Source organism: Zootermopsis nevadensis, unplaced genomic scaffold (assembly GCF_977971745.1).
Source record: "Zootermopsis nevadensis isolate Lab colony 2312 unplaced genomic scaffold, Znev_1.0 Znev_ptg000013l, whole genome shotgun sequence".
Taxonomy (NCBI): Eukaryota; Metazoa; Arthropoda; class Insecta; order Blattodea; family Termopsidae; genus Zootermopsis; species Zootermopsis nevadensis.
This window is the reverse complement of record NW_028259145.1, coordinates 8590776-8605761: the sequence shown is the minus strand read 5'-3', so window position 1 is coordinate 8605761 and position 14986 is coordinate 8590776. Positions and strand designations below refer to the sequence as shown.

The 14986-nt window shown below is 35.5% G+C and overlaps 1 protein-coding gene across 13 annotated transcripts in view; it reads right to left on the bottom strand.

Moving 5' to 3' along the window:
- Positions 1 to 14986, bottom strand: part of dpr20 (defective proboscis extension response 20) — a 524337-nt gene that overhangs the window by 85577 nt on the left and 423774 nt on the right. For all 13 annotated transcript variants that reach the window (XM_087348564.1, XM_087348576.1, XM_087348577.1 and 10 more), the window contains one exon: positions 9572 to 9690. In XM_087348564.1, coding sequence (XP_087204690.1) covers positions 9572 to 9629 — 58 coding nt within the window. In that variant the 5' untranslated portion in view covers positions 9630 to 9690. The remainder of the gene's footprint in view (positions 1 to 9571; positions 9691 to 14986) is intronic.

The following is a 14986-nucleotide window of genomic DNA, read 5'->3' as shown; positions in this document are numbered from 1 at the left end:
GGTCCGTCTGTCCAAGGCTTTGATTGAGGTTTCGAAACATCTTCCTTTTTACGGTGCAAGGTTGTTAGCCTTGCGATCAACCCCAAACCTGGAGGACCAGGGTACATGTCTTAGTCTGACTTCTCCTCCTCGACCAATCTGCCTAGGAAGGCCCTACCAGTAGCTATGCTACCGCCAGCATAGCTCTTGGGATCACTGAGGTATTCAAGTCCCATCACCACGACAAGGTGCAGGTACCATTAAGTAAGGCAATAGTATAATTAATAGCGCAATTATTCCGGCGTCTTTATTCGCATTATTGATTGATTCTATGATTATTTATCTGTGTATGATCTCTACATGAACATTTGCTTGGTTTTGAATGCAAATACAAGTAGTTTTACACAATGTTCAGTTCGTCATGTAAACATTGAATCTATTCTTCTGATTTTTAACGCCGTATAAATGTTGTGAGTGGTTACCAACGTTTCGGAGGGACGATTCACTTCCATCTTTAGCTTAAAAGTGGCTTAAGATGAAGGAGTCAAAACTCCAAAATCCATATTTTCCCCGCTGTGATAACCTGAACGTTCCCTTCTTCGCTTATAATTGTAGTAAAAGTTTTGATTAAATTAGTTATTTTCATCTGATTTCCAATACCTGGGGCTTTCTGAGTTAAGGAGTTTTGATAATAAATTTACAGCTAGTTATACAGTTATAATCTGCAGTGTCTTACATTATTTCTCAGTCTTTAGTGAACAGCCCTCGTGCAATAATTTCCTTAACAACCGAAACATAGAATGTTTGTACACAGTATAATTCCATCTCTTTGCATTTTAGTCATGTATACATTCTTAATGTGTCCGAGTGTCAGAACAAGAATTAAGACATTAAAATTCCAGGTCCCCATATAATTTTCAATTCCGCCTGAATGAACTGTGGAAATACTTGCAGTAATTGGCAAATATTACACTCCTCTCGTTTCTGCGGTACGTAGCTATAGTTATAGCAAAAAACTGTCATAATATGAACCATAAATTATTTGTACAATCTTCCTGCAAACACATATTTATATATGGTATTTCACGAAAGCCTGCCAAATGTGAACGATGTTGTTCATCAAGCAGGATTTGAGGTTTCCATAGAGTTGAGTCCGAAAATGGCTGTCTTCTGAGTTGTACGGTTGTGTAGACTTGTAGAAGTTTACCAGCGTTTCAGAGGTCCTTGCTTCCTTTATCATCAGGGCGATGACTCACTGCCCGACTCACTGCACTGAGCTTTGAGGCACCAAGGACCTCTGAAACGTCGGACATCTGCCAGACTACACGGCGCTACAACCCACAACATACCGTTTTAACTGATACTCATTAGCTTATTCTGAGTGAAAACTTTTATGTCGAGATCGGTAGCATTTCGACCGCTACGTAGATCTGTCGATTGGAAGGGGAAGATACTGAAACAATCGTGCAGAACAATAAAACTCTTTTTAAAAATAAGTCTTTTTTTCATTTCGGGCAACATGTCATACAACACGAATCGGTACTATGGAAATCACTAGATTGGTCGTGGATATTCGTATGCATAGCAAAACTGTTCGCCTTACTTGACATCTCTTGATTTTTAATTATGAGGATTCATGAAGGATTTGGCATATCTGAAATATCGCAGATACGAGATTAACTCTTACTAAGCATCATGGACGGAACTTCTCTTATACGGAACAATAATGAAAGCGCGGGAAAAAAAAACACATTCTGCTTTAAAACGAATTCCCTTGAGCTTGGCCTGTGCAGGAAGTCACATCGCAGACAACCCTCTAGTGTGTACGTTATTTCACAACAAATGTTATACATGGATAGAATACAATTCCTGTGTACCTTATTATCCTTTTCAATTACAGTATTTCAATTTAACTTTTTTTTTACAAGGATATGGGTGACAGGTGTATTTTTGTGTGTGGTGAAAACATTATTCGACACAAATTCTTGGGTGACATTAACAAATCTACTGGAAGAATATCTATATTTCTCTGAGCCAGAAGTAAAATTGTTTCGCTCTGGCATATTCCACATATTGTAGTACAATTTAGGATAATATATTTATCTTTTCAGTTTCACCTACAGTAAATTTTATCTTTACAGTCGCATCAAATGAAAAATTTAAGACTTCTTACTTCCATACATTTTCGTGTCAGTTTTCGTGGAGCAGTAAAACAGATGAAGCTTCCTTCTAAGAATTCTTTCATATTTACGAACACTTTTACCTTGTACATGTTTGATGAGGAGTTAAAGGCGCGTTTAACATGCTACAAAAACAGTGGAATGAGCATAAGAATAAAATATTTGTGTTGAAGAATTAGTTTCATTTTTTGGGTATTCTTTGTTTTACATTTTGTACCTAAGTACCTTGGAGCCCAATAAGTTGTAGCGTTACTTACTACCGATACAGCAATGGTGTTGATTCGAAGTATAATTTGTATACACAGCTAATTCCCTCACTTACTAACCCACAAACAAACTTCCATTCACTCCAGCACTGAAATAGTGTATATAAAGTTCCCTGTTATGAATTACTGTAAGTCGCAATAAACACAGCTAAAAAATGGATTTAATTTTTTGAAAAATTACTAATTAGTAGGTTTGTCCCTTTTGTCATAAACACAATTGTAGAACTACTCCAAGAACTTGTGTAATTTATATATGCCAGGTACCTGATTTGATAGAAAAAGTGCCATTTTCAAATTCCATGTTATTCACTGACAATGTATAAGAAGTAATATTAATACTTTAAATGTCAATTTATTTTTAAAAAAATCGTATTTTGTTCTGTATAAGTTATCGGTAACAAAGTGTCATGCATAATGCAACACGTGCAGCTCTTCTATAAAAATCAGAGTTGCCATTATCTGACACTAGGAGGCATTGTTGTTCAGACTTGCCTTGTTATTCGATCTGTATGCCACACAGCATTAGGCTATTTCTATAGTCTCGTTTATATTTTCTTTACAGACTATTTAACGACGCTGTCAGTAAGTCAGATTATACAGCGTCGAATGATAGAATGATCAATGATTAAAAAGAATGTGTATTATTTAACACGTCTTATTATTGCCGTCAGTATTTGGCAGTAACTATTACTGTGAGAATCTGTTCAGCTTAATGAACGTTAAATCAAGATTTTGAACAGATCTTGCTGACTGACACTTTAGGACAGCAAAAACATAAATCAAACCTAATCCGGAAAGATTACTGAAGCGAATCAGAGTAAAATGCTTCAAAGATTACTGAGTTTGTTAAAGAATATTAGCGAATGCTACGCGGATCAGTTGTAAGTAGGGCTAAGGGCTGAGTTTATAGTGCATTATCCACAATAATTCTTGAGAAACGTAAAATCAGGTCAGCTGCCATCACGCGACGTTCTTATTGGAGACATGGATGAACCCGACTGTCTTGTAAGTATCTCTTCTCTAGTGACAACAGCTGGGTCACAATTAGCGTTCTTATATTATCATATATAAATGCAGCTGTGTATGTATATCCATCCGCCTATTTAAAAACTTAAATATTAAAATACATATGTGAAAGTAGAATTTGACTTGTCTTTGCGGGTGTGAAACAGTCTTTCACATTAAGGAATTCATTTAGATTGAAGATGTTTGATAACTGGGAGCTAATAAGAATATTTGGACCTAAGAGTGGTGAAGTGACGGAAAGCATGAGAAAGCTGCATGATGAAGAGTTTCATAATTTGTTCTCTTCAACAAACAACATTAAGACTATCACATTTAAGGAGCTCGATCTTGTGAACACAATAACATAACACCTGGTGTCATAAAAGTCGAGGTACTTCTAGTCCAGGTCAGTAAACATTAGCTTATGAAGAAGGAATGCACTCCACGTACTTAGCTAGGTAGTGCATACTTCAGTATTTGCTGCTATAAAATTCTGAACTATCTGAACTACTACCATGCTAGTTCTTCACCGTCTCACCTAGACACTTACATGTATTGAATAAGTAATTATGTTCCCTATGGAACCAAGTTATTTCCTCCTGTGTCTAAGCATGGACTGACTTAGGATTTCACCCCCTCAGAAGTTGAACTTCATCGCCTTTCATCGGTTCCAATCTACCACTAAGCTTCTTGAAGTCAGTAATTACATTGTGGCTTAACCTGGATGCAGTCGCCTTCTATCGCTTTGCTTTGCTAATGCGAAATTGGCGCTCTGGATCTCGAAACATCTTTGCACACTTCAGTTCGTTGATTTGACGTAAATGAGTCTGTAGAGGTAATTCCTCAAAGCAGAGTTACACAACCATTGGCACATATCAACTGTAAAACCACCCACAAGATGGAAACCTGACATCAAAAAACCGTGCAAAATAAAAAGCTGAAATATTATTTTTCTGCAGTCCGCGAATTGGTTTCAAGGCTTTCCCGACTCCATAGCTATAATTTAAGTTGTCCTCTATATCAGTGGTATTCAACCTGGGGTATGCGTATCCCCGGGGGTACGCGAAGACATCTTAGGGGGTACGTGAAATTTAAAAAAAAAATTTATGATAAACACTGAATAATCAGTAATGTAATTTATTTAATTTATTTTAGATGTAGATTATATACTATGTATAACTTGAATTATGCACCAACAACTTTGGGGGTACAAATTTGGAAGAGAAATTATATCTGGGGGTACGCGAACAAAAAATGGTTGAATACCACTGCTCTATATCTCTGTAGGCATATCCTTTTGGTTCGTTAGGAATTGCAAGATTTGGGAGTCTGCCATTTTTAATTTTCTGAACAGGGTAAACTGGCCGAATCTTCTGAACAATTTTATAAACGAAGAAAGATGTCTTCTGGGTTATTGCGCCGTGCAATCTAGCAGAAGTTTACCGACGTTTCAGAGGTAGTTGCTGCCTGTACTGTCAGGAAGATTGCCGTGATGATCTATCAGTGTAAAATACACAGCATCTAAAAAGACAATTATCTTCATAGTCGCCTTCGTGACACCCTGAAATCTTACTCAACAAATTCTTCATAAAAAACGTAAACACCTTCACACTTTTACACCATACGTTGTTTAACTTTGCAGCATGGTTCACGAGTTCTTGTCGTGAAATCGGCAAGAACATCTCTAATTACTGTGATAGTTAAGATGTCGTTCTTTATTAAGTACAATAATGTCTGTATAATATGTTTCAGGTTACCTTTCGCGTTCTTCTCGGCTAGATGAAGTTCGAAAGGCCAATATTCTGGGAAGAGATCGAAAGTAATTCTGTAATGTACATTCAAAAAGTACGAACCATATATTGTTACGTGACAAGAGGAACGAAATAACTATGAATTTGAAGCCTTCTTGAAAAGAAATTTTTTCCTCTTTTTATGGAATATATTGATAATACAAAAGTTGTATTTGTTGCCTATATTGTCGATTGTGTTTCCTTCCATACACTCGTCTATTTTAAAATCATCCTTACAAACTCACTGCCTCTACATTCCTTGGAGGTAGTTGTCCACCTGACATGCGCGAATTTGCTTAAGCTGTTCAGACACTTAATATTTTTTCAACCATACTTTATTATAAAATAAATACTTTTTAATATCTGTAGGAAATAGCACTTAATAGCTTACACGTTTTATCAAACATATGGAGTTTTAAAACTTTTAATTCCAATTGTTTTGGAAACAAATAAGGCCAAAGTTTTTGCTGCCGATTACGAAATGTTGTAGCTAGAGAAATTTAAGAACCGCTAAGATAGGCGTATTTTTAAACATCGATGTTGCCCCGTTAACTGTCTCGTTAATGAAATGTCCTGGTTGATAAATAATTCATGGGTCACTACATCCATACACTCGTGAATGAAAGTAGTGACATATAATTAGATTTTAACGCGTACTGTACAAAGGGCACACAACCGAATACTGCCCTTAAAAAGTACAATACCCTATGATAAAATTAATGTTTTCAGTAGCTTCAATGGCGTGGAGTATGGTCCACAAAGTATGTGAGTGTTATATTATTGCTTGTTCATCAGCAGTGACCCATTTCAGCGATGTCGCATTACACTGCTCAGCCATGATCCATTTCTGGCTTTTTATTTGAAAAATTTAACTTTTTCAGCTGTAGATATTAGAAATGACTCAATTAAGTGAATTCTGAAACTAAACCACTAACAGAATAACTCCATGGAGCAGGTTCGTGCTGAGAAGTTAATACTTGCTCGGGTTGTCGAGAAATTTTACGTCTATTACGGAATTCGTTATCGCCTTCACAGCAATGACGGCGGTGAATAACTGCTGTAAAGTTGTTCTGCAAACTTTTCCTAGCAAATACAAATGAAATATAACTTACAAATACTAAAGAATTTAGGGTTAGGGGACACGCTTTACTATTTTTGTCATAGGGAACGTAAAACGCAAAGCCACTTTACAATATTAACACAGATCTTTCTATATGTCAATTTCTGACCTTCCGTTTTCCCACTGACTACCCATGCCACCAATGGTAACCGTACATATAATCAGTACATCTCTCACATTATCTCCACTTCATGCGAAAGTCGTTGGAATTTTAAAATTGACAAATGAATTATTTAATTCCTCTTTTTCAGCCCCACAGAATCGTACAAGTTATATGAGTGGTATCATTTAGTAACTTCTGGTAGGTTTCTGTATGAGAGGATATTTGAAAAATCGTTTCTCTAAGCTTGCTGAGCCAGGTTCAAGGGATCGATGCCCCGCGTAGGAAGCGTGATGGATGTGTTGTGTGTCATGCAGGCTTCCCTCTTCCGTGCTGTGCGCTGCCACATCTGTATCATTATTCATGCCACATTATAGTTGGTCGTCTGAGAGCCATATCGTCCTCTCATAGCCACACCATTATGTGCGATTCGGTAAAGTACATACGTCTTTCGGCGTGTACCAGAACCCAGTCTGTCAGCACACTAACTTCTGGTTGCATGATATATCTTATTTGCAGAAATTTATACGACGTTAACGAAACATTTCGGTTACAGCAATACGAATTATAGCGGATAGGTTGGCCCTGTTGCAGAATTCTGAAGTAGCCTACATTGCAGACTAAGTTACGGTGTGCTTGTTCTCTCGTTATTTTTTTTATATCTACTTCCTAAGTTTTCTTTAACTACTTATTTTGGACGCATGAACTCATCTTCAGGTTCCATGTGTCTACGTAATTATTGTACTCGTGTTTTTAAAAACCAAGAATTGTCATCATCTTTTTAATCAAACATAATAACAAATTTTCTACGACATGAAGCTTTTATGATTTATAGTTTTGATTACTAAAACGTTTAGAAACTTGTTAGTTTTTTTCATAACCATATGTGGTTTGATGTGAAGGTGTTATTTAACTGTAACAGTTGTAGTTTGTATTTGTATTTTATAATATGTAGTTGTGTTATGAAATTCTCTCACCTCAGGAATGCCTCTTAGTGCTTACTGATGTCGACTAAATAAACTTACTGCCAGCATAAAACCATTTTTTGACGTGAAAACGTCTTTAAAATCGATACCGGGTGTGGGGAGGCAGTCGCGCCCAAATGAGCGACAGTTTCTGTCGAAGTAATTTGAAACTTTAATACCTCAGCTAAAACTAGACATAGCGCCACCATCTTAGTCTCGCTTTAAAGAGGAAGGATGCACGTTTATGCCAGTACCGCTCCGACATTCGTGGCGGCCGGACGTCGTGAACTGCGCACGCGCAAAGTTAACCCACGATTTTCGACTTTCCAGATTCGAGACGTGTCCATAAACGGGATCATATCTCAGAGACTAATTATCCGATCCGAATGAACCAAGTGTTGATTTGAAGAGGAGTGTATATTTTACAATTAATCCTGCCTCCAAGTGTGTATCTCAAAAACTCAAAAAGATACGAGGCTGTGAATTTGAAAACGTTTGAAAATTTCCCGATTTTCTTAAAATGTCGCGATATATGAGGGCAAAATAAAACCAGAATTACAAAAATCGGGCACGAATTCGTAGAGCACAAAATTCCAAAGAGAATAACACCGAAAACGCCGGGCCCGGACCCAAAACCCACGCGCAGTGCTGCCGCGAATATAGGCAACGTAAGCGCGCTCGGACAACTCAGGCGGCATCTGACGAGCCTCCACGCCCTATGTCGACATTCATCATAGTCAATCTAAACGCACAGAGTCTGCAAGCGCATGTGGGGGACCTACAGACAGACGAGTTAATACCGAAGACGGACATTATCGTTCTGACTGAGACTTGGTTACGAGACCCAGACTCTATCGACATGGCAGACTTCTCTCGCATTGTATCCAAATGTTGTGAAAGAAACGAGGGGCGAGGTGGTGGCGTAGCAGTGTACATCTCCAGAGTCAACTTAGAATGATCGTGTATCCCAGTTGAAATCAAATTCTTGCCACATTTCGAGGCAGTGTTGCGTGTAAGGTCGCATATTGGAGAAATTGCCATAACAAAGATTACTATACCCAGCAATCATCAAATAATTTTGGCAAGCATCTATATATACCCTGGACTCTCTTATACTGACATCAAGCTGCTCATTATAAGCCAATTGATACAATACAGTGAATACGCAGAGACATTCGAACTAGAATATAATAGTGACATGCCGCTCGTATTGATGGGTGATTTCAACACTAGTGACGAAAATTTAGAACTCTTACGTGCATACATTCAGAAATTCTTTAAACTTCAACTAGTGAATGATTTGGACAAACCAACCACGCAAGGGAAAACTTGTATAGATTTGACATTTGCAAGAGGTATTCAGACAATTTCAGAGCCATATGTATCCTACTTCTCATACCACTACCCTGTATTCAATAAATGTAAGTTGCAAATGAATTAAACGATTTAAAACAAAAATTTTGTTTAATTTCAATATACTATACACGATTGACGTTTTCACGAAAATAACTGCGGCTGTGTCCCACACTGCCTATCAATTTATTTTGTAACAGGTTTCTGTAGTTAATCTCTTCACAACCTTAAGTGGTGACTTATCTTTACGTGAAGAAACTAAGATATGTAATTTATTTTCCGTTCAGGAGCTATCCGATTCCAATTTAGTGGAGTAACTACAATCATGAGTCGTATTTAAGTTAGATTTTCCCTGGTCTCTTCACTTAAAATAATAACATTGCCTTAAAACCGTCCTCTGCCTCTTTTAAGCACTTTCCTTACAACATAAAATTTATACCTGAATTATACTCGTCCATCAGTTCACCATTACACACAGCTTTGTACATAAAATACAATCAGATTTGAAGTTTAATAAAACCAATAATAAATTAGTCAATTACCAAACTTATTATGGAGAGTTGCAATTGAGATTTTAACTAATTAATAAGTTTCCAGCTCTGTATAAAACCCACTGCTTCATCAACGTGTTAGCAAAAGCGTGTCATTAAACCACAGCTTTAACCAGTTTTATTTAATCCGTATAATCAAATCCTACTCCTATTATATTCGTTTTAACAAATCTCCTAACTACACTATTGATCTCTTCTCTTCAGGCTTCCCTACTAACTGTTTTGTATAAATTATTCGTTGTCTAGAGTCGTGTGTCCCTACCTGTCGTTATACACGTGACGAACTGCATTGTGATTGTCAGCAGACAGATCCTCTTCATGTTTGCGCTATCCCAGGCGTTGCGGGCGCATTGTTCTACGCAGCTCCTGTTGGTTCATCATCTGCAACACGCATAACAATTATATTTTAATTTTATCATTGTTCACTGCATAAAAAGGAATCCAAATGGAGCAATATAAAAAAATAATCTTCATCAATTTCATAAACAAAACTCAGTATAAAATATTATTACTGAAATCGAGAATGGAATCTCACAGTTGGAATAAAAAGTATTTATTGAAAAGTCAATGTAAAGGTGGCATGATGCAATATGTAACTGGACAGGAACAGACCTGTAAATTAATATTGTATAGGTAAGAATTTTCATTCCCATCTTATCCCGCAAAACGTGCCATAAGGTCTATCAAAATAATCCCCTTCAGTCCCCTCCCGATCTTCCAGCTCACCTAAACAAATTTTGTATGCGTCGTTTGTTTTATTTTATTCTAACCACATACCCAGCACATGAAATCACTGTATTAACAATCTATGTAAATGTATCCTGGCGCATAAAATTAACTGTGAGGGAGTTGTTAATCCTATACCAAACCCGTAAACTGGAAGACCGCCCCTTTTCGGTTTTCCGTACTCGCCAAACTTGCGTGTCGTCTAGTGCATCAACTGCCGGATGAAACGCCATGCCTTTGTGGACAAGGGAATGTTGAAAATGGACCTATGGACTACAAATTATAAGCTTGAGATAATGTTACGTACTGAAACTTTGAATATTCATATATGAAAAGTCTGCAGTGAATAGGATGGACGAAGTATTCTTTGCTAATCAAAAATTATTTTTTAACTGGACAACTGGACAGGGGAAGCCCGAATTATAGGCGAAACAGTTGACACTTGTAAAGTCCTGCTAAATTGGTTACGGAACGTGAAGGAATATAATATTATTCCTGTAGAATGTCTATTCATATCTTCATAAAAGCACTGATTCGTATCGAGTGAGTGTATTTCTTCAAATTATTTTATACCAACAATATTACAAGCGCTGCTAATTTCATGGAGTTGAGTCCTCCTTGAGAAACTAGTAGTCAGTCAAACGATCAATAAATTTATTGTCTTTTACAGACTCTAAAATATGTTGACATGTCCACAAAAGCTCGCATCTATCCTGAGCCACGTACGTCCAGTCTACACAAAAAAATAAATATTATTTGAATACGTGACTTCATATAATGAGTCATTTAAATTTGGTATTGGTTAAATTTGGCTAAGCGTTTGGTTTTAACAACTTAAAGTTTACCTCATGATGCATTTCACTAATATTTCACAGTTCAGTGGGGCATAAGGTTTGTGATATTGAGTAGGTCTATGAATGTAAATACCGTTACAAGTATATGTGTATATATATATAGGCGTATACGTACGAAGTTTCGAAAGAGACTATGGAGATTCAGTGTTGAGAATTATAGGTAATTCATCTAAAAATATAAACTCGGTTTCGGTATTATTTTAAATCTTTCCTACGGTTAAATGCTTATGGTTGAATCCGTATTTATTTCAAATAAAGTTCAATCAGTTTTTAAGTTAGCTAATAAGCACAGGTGTTAGCGAAAAGAATATTACACGAAAAGAAAGTTCATTGTTTCAAAATTATGAAAGGGCCTAATAGTAAAGTAAGAAGGATTATAAATGCAGGTAGGTGGTAGATATTCCTGGAAGCCCTCCGAGGTCGAAATAATGTACATTATAATGAGGGCAGAAAGATGCGTGAATATGTTAAAATGGGGTGTTGTGTAAACAGTTTCAGGTATCTGAATGAATGGGACGTTCCTACTGCTAGTCGCAATGCATGCTGGTTTAATAAGCACTCGGTTCTTCCGTCATTAATGCATGGAAACGAAATTGAGTAGGAACGACCCGTCGTTCCACTCAGACCGGCGGCTTGGTAGAGTCAGTTAAGACTCGGCTTCCGCTAAAACCAGAAGTTTCAAGAAAGCAATTGATTAATCAAGTCCAATACACAAATGTTATTTAGTGGCTTTCAGTTGATAAGTTGAATATTGATTAGGTCATGCCACTTTATAAAAAAAATCATTATTTGCATATTGTAATTGCATAATATATAATTATCACACAAATTATTTTTTATTGGAATGATAAATGGCTGTTTCTTAGCATACAGTAGAAAATTTCCTTTCAAATTTTAAGAAAGGTTATCTATTTCTATCTTGATGTCCCCCAAACTGTCACACTTCGTTTGTCTCTTCTGGACTTTTATCTTTTTAGCTCCATTTTCATATATTTCCTCTACCATTCTGCTGTTGAACAATAATAAATCATCAGCTGCCCTACATACGTACTACGTTATCACAAATATATAATTATTCTAAAAGCTGTTCAATTTTAACAGTACCTTTAAAATAAAACACTCTATTATTTTACTAATTACTGAGAACATAGTCCTTTGTGGTGGCAAGCAAACAAGGAAACAAATAATAAATTCTCCTTGATATAATGCAGATTTTATCAAATGTATTTGAACCACATGCCATGTAACATTTTTTAATCTGTCAGTAATTATAAATAGTGATTGTATATTTCCTTCATTTCCCTGAATGAACAGAGAAGATGCATGAAGGATTCAGTCACGTAAACTAGCCTGGTATCTCCTGTTCTACAAAACGTGTCATTCTGATAGTGTGCTCGCAGAGGTGGAAGAATTTTACCTCTCATAATTCCAGGATAATAAACTGAATTTTCTTTGAAGGGTGGTGGAGAGTTAAAAAGTTCAATGTTCTCAGGTAAGACAGATTTCCCTGTCGGAATTATGAACACGTACCAACCGAATACTAAACTAATTTTGGTTACATTGGATTCTTCGGAGGTTTGAACTTAAAATTGCTATATTGCACCCTATTTTCTTGTAATTCGTCGGAAATATAAATCTATATAATTTTCTTCAATGAAGTTAGTGACCAAAAGTTTTCATTGATAGTAATTAATGCCCTTATCAATGTAAATATGTTAATACTTTGAAAATCTTCAATTTTTTTCAACAGGACATAAACTTTTAAATTATGCTCGATGGCCAAATTAGAAAGTTATGTCTACATTTATCTTTAACTATTATGTATAAATTTTTAATTAGAGATATGGAATAAATAATACACGTATATAATAATGACGTACATTTATTATTGATTTTTTACGATACTCTCAAGTACACACATAATTGTAGGTTTGGATGACAGCATAATTTGCAGTCATGCTTAAGAAAGCGACTGTCTATTTTAGGCAATATGCAAGAATTTTTTATAAAATGAAACCTCAAATTGGTAACCAATAATTATAACTATAAATCTCCATGTAAACTGATAGTATCTATCGTTTCAGTTAATTTAAATTATCTTCACTTACAAGGCTTAAATACGTCAATCACTGTTATGTGCTTTTAATACAGAAGTTCCTCTTTGCAAATTCATATCAACTTTATCTGTCTTCAACAAATATTAAAGAACACACAGGAAGCACTAGCAAAACCCACCTGTTCTCAAAATATTGTAACAGACTAATAATTCTCTATTGTGTATGTATGCAATATTACAGAATGACGCGTTAAAATCAAATAGAGATACTGATACAGAAATCATATTTAAAAATAGTTACTAAGAAAAACATTCCCTGTTTCAGAAATATCCGATTAATAATATTTAAACAAATGAATTTACACATTTATTACAGTAATCCACGGTTAAACTACTTTATGTAAGTAATAATATTTTTCTATTTCAGATCAACATACAAGCATTTCTTAAGTATTCAGTGAAAAGATTTAGCATGTGATTGAGCTTGAATTTTGCGTTAAAATAACATTTTGTTTGAAAGTTAATGATGTTAGCTGTAACAGTGGAGATGCAGTATTGTCGGACAGTTTAAAACTTGCATAACTAAACATAATTGCCAAGAGAAAGAAACCACTCACAAGACGAAACTCAGGAGAGAAATAGCATCTTCAAATAAAATTCTCAAAACAAGAGTTATTTCCAAATACTTACAACAAACCAAATAATAATGAGTAGTTTTAATTCACATGGAGATTATTCTACTAAAAACAAGCATGAACAACAAAACTTTTCCAACGTGCGGACTCTTATGAACATAGGAATTACCTCCGGGTTCCATAAAATCCGGATAATTTCTTGACCATTCAAACAGAGTTTCAGATACATATGCGGATAAACATTAATACGACATCGTCTTCCTGTTACGAAAGATGTTTAGGGCGATGTATAGGTTAATGTGTAATTTTCGTCCTCAATTTGTGTTTCTGTGTGTTCATTTAACAGATATGTCCATTAATTCTGGAATAAAATATTATCGTGAAGTGAAACAATTTAAATCATTGAGTATTCAAAATGTTATTGTATTTCATGTTCGTAATGTATCATGAATACACAGAGATGCTGTTTAATATATAATGCGATGCATTATTTAGTATCGTATCTTATTCCTATCTTCTATACTCCATTTCAGCATCAATTCAGTAGCAAAAGCTTCATTCAGAACAGTAACGAACATATATCACGTTTTACAAAACAAAATATGTTCAACTAGTTGAATAAACGTGTGTAATTATCACTGACCGTTAGTTGTGAACGTTTGTTGGAATTAACAGAAATTCCATCACATTAATTCGATCCAGTGTGATTCCCCAAACATTAACAATCATGCACTGTTTATCGGATACAGTTGATTGTGTAGCTGGCTTGTTACACCTTTTCCAGTAAGATATTAATTATAGTTACTATCTATGAGTAAGCTTCTAATATATTGAATATTTACTTCATTAATGTAACGTAATAACAAATATCTGCTAATTCATCATTACCATTAATTAGCAATCAAGGAGTTCGGCTATTTGTTGGCCAGTTATCATTTGTTCAAAAGATTCATTATAATCCTGCATTGCTTGTAAACTTATAGTAGATTAGGAAGTCACGTGTTTCATTACTAGCAGACTGAAAAACGTCGTATTTGTTCTTATTTGATATAAACTTTACTGGTAATACTAGGTAAAACTGTAATTCCCTACGACCTACTTAAATCTTACGAACAGAACACGACATCTCGTTCAAGAAGACAGATCGCCTCACGGTAATAAGCTTTTGGGTTGTACAAAAGTGAGGATATCGCTTATGTATCTGAACAGTTGCTTAGAAATTCCGAGTTTTTATTTATGGATTCTAAAGTTTTGAAATTTGTGTTGGAAATAGAGCGCCATAAATCCTTATCCTGAAACAGAATAAACTAATCAACACTCTACCAACCTATTTATTTAAAATCAATTTTAATATTATTCCCATAAATACGTACTTTGGGTGATGTGTTCACATTAGGGATTCCAAC